The 14,680-nt window shown below is 45.6% G+C and overlaps 1 protein-coding gene across 5 annotated transcripts; it reads left to right on the plus strand.

Annotated features, from left to right (window-relative positions):
* Nucleotides 1-203: 203 nt before the first annotated feature.
* Nucleotides 204-14,139, plus strand: LOC109735815 (lysine-specific demethylase JMJ26). 5 transcript variants are annotated; one of them, XR_002226224.4, is made up of 12 exons: nucleotides 204-1,089; nucleotides 1,178-1,280; nucleotides 1,595-1,916; nucleotides 2,005-2,068; nucleotides 2,170-2,875; nucleotides 3,515-3,844; nucleotides 4,084-4,395; nucleotides 4,473-4,545; nucleotides 4,651-4,736; nucleotides 4,863-4,982; nucleotides 10,249-10,352; nucleotides 13,776-14,008. XR_002226224.4 is itself a non-coding variant. In XM_020295019.4 (11 exons), exons 1-11 carry the CDS (start codon nucleotides 521-523, stop codon nucleotides 13,857-13,859), a joined length of 2,769 nt encoding a protein of 922 aa, XP_020150608.1. In that variant the 5' UTR covers nucleotides 204-520; the 3' UTR covers nucleotides 13,860-14,139. The 5 variants fall into 5 exon arrangements, 4 of the variants coding, with proteins under 4 accessions (XP_020150608.1, XP_073356424.1, XP_045084843.1 ...); XM_020295019.4 differs by lacking the exon at nucleotides 10,249-10,352 and having other exon boundaries at nucleotides 13,776-14,139; XM_073500323.1 differs by lacking the exons at nucleotides 10,249-10,352; nucleotides 13,776-14,008 and adding an exon at nucleotides 10,493-11,036.
* The last annotated feature ends 541 nt before the right edge of the window (nucleotides 14,140-14,680 follow it).

Below are 14,680 nucleotides of genomic sequence, written 5' to 3' on the forward strand. Positions count from 1 at the left end.
ACGACCTGTCACGCCCGTCAACGTCAGTCAGGCCCATGCCGTAGCGAACGATCCTTCGTTTCGCACCTGTAATTACGTTTTTATTTATGTACAAAAAATATATACAGCAGGTAATAAACGACAGTAACATTTACCCGTACATTTTTCCCACACAGAAAAACCTTTACCGCAGCTAAAAGTTCCAACCCGCCCACCCGCCAGTCACGAGGAGCGACCAACCCACCGGAAACCGAATCAAAAACCAGCAGCGGCCGCAGCAGCGGCAGCAGCGGGGAGGAGCGAGCCTTGTATCGGGCCGCCCCGTACGCGCATTCCACGTGGTCGCTACTCCCTCCGCCCCTCACTCCCCTCCGACGAAAACACCTGCGGGCTGCGGCCCTGCCCGCCCCGGCCAGATTGCGCTCGACGGGATAGGCGTAGGTATTAAATCCGGGAGATCGGATTGGAAACAAAATCGAATCCCCGAATCTGGGTTGCTCGCCCTGATCGTCCGTGGGTTCGCGCGGCGTCGGCGGCGGCCATGGGGGCGATTGGTTGCCGTCGGGCCGGGGGGCCCGTGGGCTGGCAGTACGTCTTCGAGGATGAGGAGGACGAGCGCGAGGACGAGGACGCGCCGCTCGTGGAGGAGGAGGGGGCGGACGAGGACTGGGGGGTCGAGATGGAGAGGAGGGGGACGAAGAGGAAGGGGCCGCGCTCGTCGCGGCCGCGCAAGCGGCGGCGCGTCGCCACGCTCTGCCCCTCGCCGGCGTCGTCCGACTCCGGGTCCCCGTCGTCGAGCGCCGTGCCCAAGCGGCGGCGCGTCGCCAAGCTCTGCGCCTCGCCGGCGTCGTCCGACTCCGGGTCCCCGTCGTGGAGCGCCGTGCCCAAGAGGCGGCGCAGCGGAAACGGGGCCAAGAGGGGCCGCCCCGTCGCCGTGCCCGCGGAAACGGCTGCGCCCGCACCAGAGGAGGCGACGCCGAGCACTAGCACCGCGGGCCGCGCCAAGGGGAGGAGGTCGTGCCACCAGTGCAAGGCGGCAATGAAGCAGCAGATGACCAAGTGTAAGCGATGCCGCGAGAAGATCTACTGCGGCCCCTGCATCGAGGATATGTACATCTCTTTTCTCACCCCGCTTGTAATGTTCGGTTATTAGCACGAATGGACATCCGAGTTACCAGCGAGACCTGTGAGTTTGCAGGTATCCGGAGTTGTCGTTGGCCGAGGTTAGAGTCAGGTGCCCGTCCTGCCGTGGAATCTGCAATTGTAAACGGTGCACTGCCAAGGAGCAGGGTGAACCCAAGGTGATGATCTTGTTGCTTGTTGAGTTATTTCTGATAGTGCAAACGCATCAGCAGTTCAGCATGATATCAGCACATCAGATTTGTAGGTTACATTCATACGATTTCTTGTTTTAAATTATATAGTTCTTCTCTGTTGTGACAACTGACAATGCTGTGACTTGTAGTACAAATTGTTGTTAGATTGTGACAAGGAAATCTATTATCAAGTGTTTGCAGTGTTTGACATACTTACAGATTTGTGAAACCATAACAGCTGTAAAAAAAAATTGACGCCATATGCTGAGGTCTAAAATATGTATTTTTCCCCCTCATAGAGTTCAGTTTTGAGGAAACGCAACGGCAGTAGATCAGTAACGAAGAGAAAGAAGACTAACACCTCAGGTGTAAAGTCAACCAGGGTTCGGAATGAGGTGGCACAGACCGAAGCAAATGACAACTCCTTCCTAAGTTCCAATGAGATTAATAGCACATCGGTCATATTAGACAAGGTAGATACGTTGGATGCAAGAGCTGATGAGATTGCTCGTGAAACTAAAGTAAAACATGCTAGATATCTGTTGCACTATCTGGTGCCTTGTTTGAGTGACCTGAACAGGGATCAGATGGTTGAGAGAAAAATGGAGGCCAAAATTCAAGGTAAACTAGATTCTCCAGAACATGTGGAAACTAAACAGAGTAACCTTGCAACTAATTGTTAGTACTTACCCTGTTTTCTGCCAAACAGGGTTGGAATTGTCTGAACTGAGTGTTGAACAGGCTGACTGCCGAAATGATGAGAGGATGTTCTGGTACTGAATGCTCCATTCATCCAACTTTGGATTTTTTTTACTTCCTGTTGTTATTTTTTACTCCTACTTTGTAGTTATGATTTCTTGTCTATTTTGTCTAGTGACAATTGCAGAACTTCGATCTTTGATCTGCATAGAAGCTGTCCAAACTGCTCATATGAATTATGCATTGCGTGCTGTAAGGAGCTTCGTGAAAATAATCTTAAGGGCTCTTGTCGGGAAGAGCTGGTATCTTATCCTCATAGAGGAATCGACTATATGCATGGTGGTGATCCATCACCTGAGTTGATGAACTGCGTACAAACAGACCTGTCCAGTTGCCAGCCTAAGACTACCAAGTGGTGTGCTAATACTGATGGGACTATTAATTGCCCCCCACCTGAACTTGGTGGTTGTGGTGATCATGCCCTTAAGTTGAGACAGATGTTTCCAAAAGATTGGTTAAATAAGCTTGAAAGCGATGCTCTACAGTTGAGTAAGCAGCTAGAACCTTCTGATATTGTCAGCGGATATACAAATGAATGCCCGTGCTGTACTAAACATGAAAATGCAAGACATGCTGCCACCAGAGATAATTCAACAGATAACTGCCTATACTGTCCAAAATCAGATAATGAGAAAACAGACGATCTAACTCACTTCCAGAGTCACTGGGTTAAAGGAGAACCTGTTATTGTACAAGGGGTACTACAGAAAATGCCACATTTGAGCTGGGAACCACCACATATGTGGTCTGAAGTACATGGTGCTAGTACTACCCCTGATATGAAAAATGTGAAGTGTATTGATTGTTTATCTTGTTGTGAGGTTAGTGAAAAACATTCCATATCTAGGATTTTTTTTATTTCTTGAATACCTTTATAGTGTACTCCCTCGGTATCAAAATATAAGACGCTTTTTGACACTTATATTTTGATACGAAGGGAGTATTTGTTTGTCAACTGATTCCCAATACATAAGATATTGAGGTGTAAAAAAACACTTTGTTGCCAAGATCTAGAATTTTTTCCAAAGGTATCTGGTAGCTGATCGTGTTACACATTTACCAATTTTCTATAATTATGATGAGCATTTTATACCTATCCATCGGTTTCAATACAATTATTAGCGTCCTGAATATTGAAAAGGTCTTGGTGTTGATTAATTCGTTCACCGTCACCCAAAAAATTTGTTCAGTCCCATGAGCTCATTAGCTGGAAAGTGTTTACTGTCTTGAAGTACACTTTTCTTTGGTTATTTCAGGAATAACTCATCACAGTTGTCTGAAATATGTAATTTAATTCAAGTGCAAGGTTCCAAGAGAACATATATTCAGACAAATTTCTGTTAGGATGGATGAAGGGGTTGAATTAATCTGTTTCATGCGTACTTGATCAGTGTAGTCATATGTTTTTCGTTTCTCATTACCCAGAAAGGAAATTCACCTTTTGTGTTTAAATAATCCAGGTCGAGATACGCACACAGGATTTCTTCAATGGATACTATTATGGTCGGGTGTATCAAAATGAATGGCCCGAAATGCTTAAATTGAAGGACTGGCCTACTTCAAATCATTTTGAAGAGCTTTTACCTTCGCATGGAGTGGAATACATCAATTCTTTACCCTTTCAACCGTACACAAATTTGAAATCTGGCTTGCTAAGTGTCTCCGCATTGCTTCCTGATGACATTCTAAAGATTGACATGGGCCCAAAGTCATACATAGCTTATGGCTATGCGCAGGAACTTGGCAGAGGAGATTCTGTTACGAAGCTTCATTGTGATATATCTGATGCAGTAAGTAAATAGCTGTACTCCCTTAGCAATTGAGAAGCACAAATACCTTGGAAGCAAATTCCTATCTCTTGTGTATATATGAAAGGAAAAATTTCACACTTGCTTACCTCAAAGAACTTAATTTTCTTGTAATGTAGAACATTCAATTTCTTGGGACCAATAGTAGAACCATGATTGGTGCTAGTCTTGCTGAGATTTGCTTCTCTTTAATTATTTTATGTTAACTTTGATATTGTTAGGTTAACGTTTTGATGCATACTGCAAAAGTTGCCCCTTCTGAAGGACAAGAAAATGCAATAAAAAACTTGAAAGCAAGACATGAGCTACAAGATGAAAAGGACTGTTGTGGGAATTTTGCAATTGATGGAAGTGATGCATGTCATAAAAACTGTCTGGATTCAAACCACACATCCTCTCCTAACTGCAGCATGGACGATGATGGAGGTGCTTTATGGGATATTTTCAGGAGGGAGGATGTTCCAAAACTGGAAACATACCTTCGTAAACATTCCAAGGAATTTCGCCATATATATTGTTCTCCAGTTGAAAAGGTTGGTAATTGTGTGATATGAACAACCTTGTACTTGCTGCCATCATGTTTAACATCTTTCACCATGTTTGATTGCAGACATTTAACCCTCTACATGATGAAACATTCTATCTAACCGAGGAACATAAAAGGAGACTTAAAGAGGAGCATGGTGAGTTCTGTTTGTCTGCTTTTGTAACACTTTGCCAATTCTTTACTGCAAATGGTTGCAGTGTCTGGTTTGTATTTTCTTGAATTTTATGTTACTCCCATTTAGGAATCGAGCCTTGGACATTTGTACAAAAACTTGGAGAGGCAGTTTTTATACCTGCTGGGTGCCCTCATCAAGTACGGAATCTCAAGGTAAATGTTCTCAGTTTACCATAGCAGTGCCACAACTCCATACCTGTGCTAGATAAGGGAGAACTGCGAAATAATATTTAAGTTTGCATGTTATGTACCTGATTAATTTTATTGTTATCATTGCAGTCTTGCACGAAAATTGCTATAGATTTTGTATCACCTGAGAATGTCCAGGAGTGTGTCAAGTTAACTCAGCAATTCCGCGTGCTTCCTAAGAACCACAGAGCAAAAGAAGATAAATTAGAGGTAAGTATGACCTTTTTTATGAACATAATTAAGACTTTTTCAATGCACCCATTTTAGCCATCCTGCATTATATATGCATTTCGAGCAGCATTAAGCTAAGCTTGGGACTATAATTAATATATTAGTACAATGCAAGATGAGCTCCTGTGTGCTCTTTTCTCTTTTGTTGAGACCAGCTGGAACATGCTCGGTACCTAACTTTGGATTGTAACAGAAGTTGTGTTACTTCCTTTTAACTTCCTTTTATGCAAGGGTATAACTAATTAAATCTGCCACATTACATCATAAAGTAACCTCCTTCTGACTGTGTGTTGCCTCATCTTTTCATCCTTCTCACTGGCGACCATCTCCTTGATATCCATCCTGGCATCACCTTTCCTCCTGTGTTTGTTGGCTTGACGTGTAGTCACTGATGTGACCCTCACGCTACCGCGGCTGCCGTGACCTATGCCTTTGCAGTGTCGCTGCCGACACAGTCTCTCTCTCTTTGTGCTGTCGCAGCTGTGCATGCATTGTAGTGAACTTAAGGCACCAGCACCGCTGCTGTTGCAACCCTTGCAGTGAAGTTCCTCTGCTGTCATCACCATGACCTACAGTGCTCCCGTCTTCTGTGCCATTGCTGGCGAAGCGATTGTTGCTCTTGGGACCTCGCACCACCCTGGCCATATTCCTACCGGCCTGACTCTATACACTAACTACCGCAGCTGCATGCGTGTTGGTGTCACGAGATGGGGAGAGCAGTGCACAGTTGTTGGTGGAGGATGAAGTGCAGCATCTGTAGGATTATTATATTGGACCGTCTCTAGGTATGCATTTCAGGAACGAGATTGTTGTAGCCTTCCTCTTTCTTATTACACTTTTTCATGTCCCATTTTGTATTTTTTCCTTGCAATTCGAGTCGGATATTTTTTGCCCACTTTAGCATCCACTTCTCAAAACGTCCCGTGATCCACAAAATTAATGCGGTCTTAGTTCCCAACTCTTGAAATATCCCTTCCCTCCTTATTCTAAAACGGACTCTCAATCATGAATCCTCATTAACCACATCACCTACTGGACAGTAGCCATTGGATCAAGCGGGAACACAATTCAAATCATAGGGTTGCACTCCTTTGCAGGCTCAGGCAATGTCCAATGCAAGTCGCGTAAATATGCGCTTAAAAAAAAAGAAAAAAAGTGCCCATATTAAAATCCTAGCTCCCAAAGCAAACAAGTTTAGAGGCACTTACATTATATTTGAAAAAGGCAAGAACCCATAGAGATTATATTTGAGCAGGTGGTTGCAAACCGGCCAGGAATTTTATCCCTAGCGCCCACTGTCAGCGCTGTGTGGGCAAAAGGCAGTTCCATGAGAATATGACATGGCTGTTAGAGTTGAATATTATAGGGAGACAGATTGGATTCACGTGCAATACAAGAGATGGCAGTATATTAAGTTGACTAACCGGCGCCTTTTCGGCAGAAACAAGCATTTGTATTTGTAATAACTTTTATGCACCTCTTCAAATATTATAATTGCTACAGAGAATATGCCACAATTTCTTCTCGCCTACTTCCAGACTTCCTGTTTTCTGTGCACAATCATCCTGCAACATAACACTTATTGACAACATCACTCCCGCAAGCCATCTCTCGTCTTTTTGCTGACGAGGATTTCTGAACTGATAACATGACACTTCCGTTTTGTGCTTTCTCCAGTCCTCAAAATCCACTCTTTGTAAACCTTGTCTTTTTTAAGATAATTTCTGAAGGTGATGAACGTCATGAATCCCTTCTCTTTTGTTTTTTGGCTGATTGTTCCTGATTTGATGACCATCAAGTTCTTCTTTAGTTTCTCCAACACAATGTCCAAGAGCCATGACCATCAAACAGCTTCTCCTTCAGGATTTTTGTAAATTACTCTTTGCAAACCTTGTTCTTTTTGAAGATAATTTCTGAAGGTGATGAACAGCACGAATCCCTTCTCATTTGTTTTTGTCTGATTTTTCATGAATTGATGACCACAAAGTTCTCGTTTAGTTTCTCCAACACAATGTCCAAATCCACGACCATCAAACAGAAAAAAAAATTCCGGCAAGCAATCACGAGCACTCTTCTAAAACTGTATACTTGTTTTGCTATTTGATATTATATATGGCCCTTGAATAGAAAATTCCGGCCGTTCTCCCGGTTGAATATGACATCATGCAACTTAATTTTGTCGTGCATGAAGTCATGACCCACCAATTTTTGTGCCAATGATGTGGCAGAGTTGGTCCTTTCAAACTGGTGATGTGATCCGAGGGAAGTCCCAATGTGTTTATCTTGTGTTATATATCTGATTCAATATGTAGTCCATATGTATGTTCATCTCTCCTCGGAGTTTTGCTCAGTGGCGTGTTTTAGGTACATCTCACATCATTAAATTGCTCGAGGCGATGTTCTCGGCGTAGTCCCAATCTTGTGTGATGACGGGATACCCTTCGTGAGGATGTCGGCGAACTAGCGAGATGAGGGAACATGCAGTACACGCACTTGCCCCAGGGCAACACGATCACGAACAAAGTGGAGGTCGATCTCGATGTGCTTGGTGCGCTGATGCTGGATGGGGTTCGTCGACATGTAGACGGCGCTGACGTTGTCATAAAAGATAATCGTGGTGGTCGGTGAAGGGCGATGGAGCCTGTGAAGAAGCTGCCGAATCCAGTTGGCCTCGGCAACGGCATTGGCCACGGCTCGATGTTCAGCTTCGGCACTGGAACGGGACACGGTATGTTGGCGTTTTGACGACCAAGAGACGAGGTTATCACCAAGAAAGACGCAGAAGCCCGAAGTGGAACGACGAGTGTCAGGGTATCCAGCCCAGTCGGCGTCGGTGTAGGTGATCATGGAACCCGACAATGTGGAGTAGAGCTGGAGGCCATGAGAGAGCGTGCCCTTGATGTAACGCAAGACACACTTGATGGCCGCAAGGTGCTGTTCATGAGGATCATGCATGTGAAGGCAGACCTGCTGAACATCGGCGATATTGGGGCGCATGAAGGTGAGGTATTGCAACGCCCCAGCAAGACTCCGATACTCTGTCGTATCAGCCACAGGAAGGCCAGCGGTGGCGGCGAGCTTGGGCGACATGTCAGCCCACCGAAGAAGAGTCAGCGCATCTTTAATATCACGTCAAATGTTTACGGTGCCTGCAATCTTCGGAGTCGATGGTGCACTATTGCGGACCTAGTCACTCCACCACCAGTGGATGACTAGTGAGATGGAACTTAATGATACCAATCGTTGACACATCCCCAACCATTGTTGGACCAATAAGAGGAAGTGATGCCAAACAAATCCGTGATCAGGTGAATGCTAACTTGAGTTTATCTTATAGTTCGATGAATGGCTGTCCTTTCATCTTCGTTGTTGTTAATCAAACTCAGGCGCCATGTTGAGGAAGCCAACCATTTTTCAGTTCTTGAAGAAACAAACCTGCAGAAACAAAGTTATAAATGAATTGCTTTGAACACTTATGATAAGTTCAAAAAGAAAAGAAAAAATACTTGCCTTTGATCTTTTGTTGTTGAAACAACATCCTCGAACTGCAGCGTGACAATGGGGCATACTACTAAACGTAGTCATCGAGTCTACTTTTCAACCCTATAAAACATGTATCATTTGAAGTAGGCGTGTTTGGGAAAAGCTATTGCACAAGAGTTGCCTAGTTTGCCAAGTTTGTGACTTATCCACCCAAAGAATCCATGCAAATATTGTTGTCATTTGGGATTATGGTTGCACCTAGCTAGAGTGGTTGTCCCCGTCTCTCTCGACCTATGACGAAACTCTCCAGTTACTAGCTACAAGCTGATGCAAAACAAGTGCTCCTTGCTGCCATTGTTCTTGCCAGTCCATTCGGATTCGCAAGAACGATGTTTCCCCTAATTCACGCCCTATGTTTATCAACATTTTGTGTGAACAGGTACTAATTCAGCAACTCTCAAAGCTATAGCTTCTCCCCGTTGGCCTTGCTTACACTACAGTAAGGTCACTTGGCTTGGAAAGCTAGGCTATTTCAGTGATTCATAGGTGAGGGACTCTTGATAAGGTCCTCTTTCTCTCAAGGACCAGATAACAACAAAGGATTGCCTTTGAATTGCATTTCCCTTTGCAGCTCTCATTTGCACCTCCCCGGATAGGTGTCTTTTCTCTCGACACGTTCCTCTCTTAAACGCTGACCAGGTCTCTCTTACAACCTCCCTCTGTCTTTGTTTAGTGATGGAATACTGCATCTACAGAGCCATAATTGTTGTCTTAACTATTGGGCTCTCTAATCCATTCGCTCCCCTTTCATCTTGGTGTCAGTGTCGGTCCAGTAGAGTGTTTTTGCCATTGGTGTTCTTTTCTATCTCGATGCATTTCACCGCTCTATCAAAAATTCTCTCTGCCCCTACCGTACTCCAGCTTCAGCCCTGGGATTTCGCTTCAAGCCACATACAATTTGGTTTACATTTTCTTGATTGTTCAGACAATGGATCAAAGTCCGTGTAGCTTCGAATCACCTTCCTAACTAATGGTTCACATTAAACCTTCCACTTGCAACTACTTCCCTCCCCCACATTGATCTTACGTAGTGAAGATCTGGAGCTCGCCAGGGTCGTTATTGGTGTCCCTGTTGGGTTTTCTGTATTGGTTTTCCAATTTTTATGTGGCCTCTGCTTTCTTCTAATTCTTCTATGCTTTTTCCTCTTCCGTTTTTTTCTTTCTATTTTTGCTTACTGCACGTTTGTGCGCATGTGCGGCTCAGTGTGTAGTCACTAATCACAGGGAGTACAGGTGCACTGGTACACTACACGGCGATGAGTACATTTGCGTTGTGTGTGGGAGAGTTAAACTTGAGCTATGTGGGAAGTACAAGTGTGCTACCTCCTCCTGTTCCTAAATATAAGTCTTTTTAGAGATTCCAATAAAAACTATATATGAAGCAAAATAAGTGAATCTACACTTTAAAATATGTCTATATACATTCGTATATAGTTTGTATTAAAATATCTAAAAAACTTATATTTGGAAACGGAGGAAGTAGATGCGAAGTATAAGGCCCCGTTTGGAATCCCTGTAAAGTTATACAACTGGAAAGTAATTACCCCTTATATTACTCCTTCCATTCCTTGAGTCTTTTTAGTGATTTCAATATAAACTACATACGGAGCAAAATGAGTGAATCTACACTCTAAAATATGTCTATATACATCTGTATGTAGTCTATATTAAAATCTCTAGAAAGACTTATATTTAAAAACAGAGGGAGCACTGAAGATGAGTAAAATACAACCGGATATAAAAGTGGACACCATCCAAGGCCGGCGGCTGGAACTTCCATGTGGAGACTGGTTGAGGAAACACAGGGTAAAACACAATGTTTGCATGTTGTTTGATCGCTTGCATGTTGTTTTGTTGCCTGCATATCAGGAAAGCAATTTTCATTCGATATTTGGTTGCATACATGCATGGTGATTAGGAGTTAACAACTACACTTGAACATAAAGATTACAGTAGAACGCACATGCACATTCGGCGACCACAGACAGGACGACTATGACAAGGCAGGTAGACTACGACAGAGGGAACCACGGGCACGACTACTGGTCGATGCCGCTGTACCAGCAGAGGTCGGGCACAAGGCCTACCACGGCGTCGCAACTAAAGCCAAACAAACCGACGCCGACAGCCACACCTAATTGCAGAACAAGACTGGCGGTGAGATGCCATGAAGCTTCCCGCGTGCCACAAGAAGGTCGGCGACGACGCTGGCTACGGCGCACACCACGAAGCAACTGCTGATCATAGGGAGCACGCCACCATGGATTGCCTCCACGACCACTCTCACAAGGTACCAGGTGGCATGGCCATGGCAGTTCTTCAATCCCTCAATACCGTCAAAGGAAAACTCTACACTACGAACCAATTGTTTGAATGGAACCACAACGTCGCCATGCATCTTCATGTACAACTTATATCGAATCGATAGACAGTTGTGTAGATTAGAAGGAGAGTGGTGAACGAGATTACGAATAAAGGAGATTAGAGCAACTCCAACGCAGCGACCCAAATCGTCTGCCTGCGTTCGTTTGGTGTGCGAGGACAAAAGTGGAAGGCCGGAGGTCCAATGTGCCGACCCAAACCCAAAACGTGTTCGCTTTGCGTCTGCGCCGACGCATTTGCAGCCCAAATTTGCGACATGAATGCGTCGGCGCGGACACGAAGCGGACGCGTCGCGCCTTCTCGGTGTTCGGTGCGTCCCCACCTGGCGGTCGTCCAACTACCCGAGGTCAGCTTAATTTATGACCTTGGACCCATGCGACGGCGGTCGGCTTTTTTAAGGAGGGGGGGGGGGGGGGCGTCTCCATCTCACCACCCCCATTTGCTCCCCGTCGGCGGCAACCCTAGCCACTGACATGATGGGCTTCTTCTTTGGCAATGTCCAAGCCAAGGGCAAGGCCCCCGCCACCCCTCTCCCCCGCCTTCGCCGGCGTCTTCCCGCCGGCAGAGGCAACGCGTGGGCGTGCCAGTGCACCAGGCGAAGTGGCACTGGCAGCACCGCGTCCCTCTCCCCTACTCCGACATCACCCTGCCGCACGATCGACACTTGGATACGGAGAGGATCTTAGTGTCGACGGCGCCGCTGTCGGCAAAAGCGCACGAGAAGGTGCGGCGCCGGCGGGAGCTGCTGACGGCGGAGCAGCGCCGTGACTTTGCCTACGACGCCGATTCGCCCTATTGGGCGCATTGGTTCGCCTTCGAGCACGAGGAGGCCAGGCGGCGTGACGTCCGCGAAGTCTCCCATAGCTCCCCATCGCCGCCCATCATCGTTCGCGACCATGGCGGTGTCCTTCGGGAGAGCGAGGAGGATGAGGGGCTCAGGACAGCGTACAAGGAGGAGGCGGCGTACCAGGCACGCATGGCGGAGGCCATGGCGCTGTCCGGGGCCAGCGACTGCGTCGTGCCGCCGCTGGCCCCGCCGTCCCCAGTCAAGGCCGAGCCGGAGCCGACCCCTGTCGAGCGCTACTCCTGGACGGGAGAAGTGTGCGAGTGGGTGAGCACCCCGCCGATCTAGATGGGGGTGACGGCGGCGGCAGGAGGCGGCGTACCTCGAGCAATGGCGCAAGCGACGGCTGGCCGAGAAGCGCCGCGAGGGCGAGTACCTTGAGCAGCTGGAGCGCGACGCCGAGGAGGAGCAGCGTGAGGTGGAGGAGGCGCGCCAGGCCCAGCCCGCGGTGGCACAGCCTGAGCCCAACATCACCTCGTCTGGAACACGACGTTACCCTAGGCCGGCCCTACGCCAACGCTGATCGACCTCATCGGCCCGATGACGACGAGGACGCCTAGGGCAGCGCGCTGCCTCGTAGTTTAGTTTTTTTAACGTTTAATTAATGTAATGTGGACGCTTGGACTCTTGTCGGCCTTCGTGGTCGGTTTTAATGTTTAATTAATGTTTGTTTTTATTTCAAAATATTTGTATTCTTTTTTTTCGCGCGACGTCAAAATGGGTCGGGTCAGCGTTGGACGCATGCGCTGACCTCAACGCGGAAGCGGACGTGGGCGTCCGCCTGGCCGACCCAAACCGACGAAAAGCGGACAAAGCGCACGTCTGTTTGGTTCGGCGCGTTGGAGTTGCTATTAAGAATCATTTATGATTTGTGAAACAGAAAACCCACAACATGAAAGTTGTGTCAGACAGCGAGGTGAAGCTACCAGTCAAAGGAAACTTCAAACGGTCAACCATTTGCCATGAATGTCAAACTTTTCGTCCAAAAAAGATTCAAATATGAACATGAAAGTCAACGCGTGAACGAAACTATGATTGCTTGAATGGAATCAAAACATCGAGGCGCATATTTTTCGTGTATAACTTTTCTCCAATCGAAGCACGATTATGTAGAAGCGATGAATGAGATTAAAAGGTGATTAAAGGAAAATACCTGCAAACCACTTGCATGTGTCGTCAGAGCCATCCACGTGGGTTCGAGAGCATTGCTCGGGCCTGGCTGAAAACCGTCAATTTGAGCGTTTTCAACGATACAGGCAAAATGGTACTTTAAGAATTCGTGTCGTGCAGGCCCAACTGCGTTTGCATATAACCAAAAAAGCTGCATCCAGTGGGCCTGGGCTGTATGCAGGCTACCAAGGCCTGGGCTGTATGCAGACTACCAAACACGTCCTGAAAGGAAATGCAAGGTAAAAACATTTTAAATTTAAAGACAACATGCCTTTTCTGTTCCGATGGCGAAAAGAAAACCCCTGTAAATTTGTGTAGAGAAAACCCACCACGTGTTGGCACTAATGCATTTTGGGGTGACCTTTGCAAAGAGATGTAGGGCCAGTTCTTTTGCTAGCTTCTAGAATAAGCTCAAATAAGCTACCCCTAACCAGCTTATTCTAGAAGCCCGACCAAAATTATTTTTTTAGAAGTCTAATAGTTAGGACTTGACTAGTAGGCTTCTAAAAGAAAAAAATTGGTTTGGCTTCTAGAATAAGCTGGATAGGGGGTAGCTTATTCTGGAAGCCCAAAAAAGCCAGGAAAAGAACTGGCCCGTAATTTCCGGAGACGTAAGCGTGGATTAGGGCATCTGTACCAGAGTGGTCCTGTTTCAGGTGGGCTTTTAGTTGGGCCGAAATTTAGGGCTGACCATACGAGTTGAATTTTGATGTATGTTGCAACAAAGAACACACATTATCTTTTCCGATGCATCTTGACTAATTTTACTTGTAAATAATTTACATCGATAACCATGAACCATTACTGACAATCTTACCTTCAATTTGGCACAGGTGAAGAAGATGATAATATATGCTGTTGATCATGCCGTGGAGATTCTGAAGGAGCATTGGCATTCTTCCCCGTTGGCTTGCTGACAACGGTGTTGAGTAAAATGAATAGTGTTGCGAAAAGCTCTCTGGCACAATAACCGAGGAAAGGTAGACTATGCAAAAGATCGATGTACTCTGTAGAAAATAGTTGAGCTCAGTGAAGAAATAAAGTATTATTTTGTTGTTGTGAATTATATTATACATGCACATTGCATTAGTAGTTCAATCAGCAGGGATAGGAGCTATGTATATATCATACGTATGTAGCTATACTTAGGAAGCAGACGCTCAAAAACCTATAAGAATATGCAAGTTGGATCCAAAACTTAGTGACCGACTGCAGGCAAAGCTTTAAGCATCTCCTACTTTAAACTACCATCTACTCTAATGCAAACTATTCAAGTCAAATGATTATGTTATCTTCAGTTTTCCGTAAGGGCATCCAATAGCTACCCTCATAGCCTTCGTGACTTACTTTTTAGATGCATCGATGGATGGGATGGAGGGGGTATATCATTGTTACATTACAAATAATTATGTACTCATCCGTTCCAAAATAATAATAATATAAGGTGTACTTTGTATTACTAGGACAAGGTTTTAACCAAGCATTACTCCCTCCGTCCATGTAACCTTGTGATCTAGCTCTAACTTTGATCATCGATTTGACCAACAAAACATATGCAATATGCTACAAATATAACCACTAGATTATGTTTTTCAAGACATAGTCAAAATAACAATCTTTACTTAAAAAGAACGTAAGGTTCTCATTTTACATTTCTTCCCACCACCCCTTCGTCAATCAACCACCTTAATTTACTTATCTTCTGAACCAGTTTCACTTTTAATTTACTTACAAACCT

The sequence above is a fragment of the Aegilops tauschii genome, chromosome 5 (assembly GCF_002575655.3).
Source record: "Aegilops tauschii subsp. strangulata cultivar AL8/78 chromosome 5, Aet v6.0, whole genome shotgun sequence".
Classification (NCBI taxonomy): Eukaryota; Viridiplantae; Streptophyta; class Magnoliopsida; order Poales; family Poaceae; genus Aegilops; species Aegilops tauschii.

What these genes read in the sequence shown, in the direction of transcription:
- LOC109735815 (XM_073500323.1), top strand. Translation starts at nt 521, where the DNA reads ATGGGGGCGATTGGTTGCCGTCGGGCCGGGGGGCCCGTGGGCTGGCAG. An exon ending in AGGAGCAGGGTGAACCCAAG is followed by an intron (nt 1,281 to 1,594) that starts GTGATGATCTTG and finishes TCCCCCTCATAG; the next exon opens with AGTTCAGTTTTGAGGAAACG. An exon ending in AATGGAGGCCAAAATTCAAG is followed by an intron (nt 1,917 to 2,004) that starts GTAAACTAGATT and finishes TCTGCCAAACAG; the next exon opens with GGTTGGAATTGTCTGAACTG.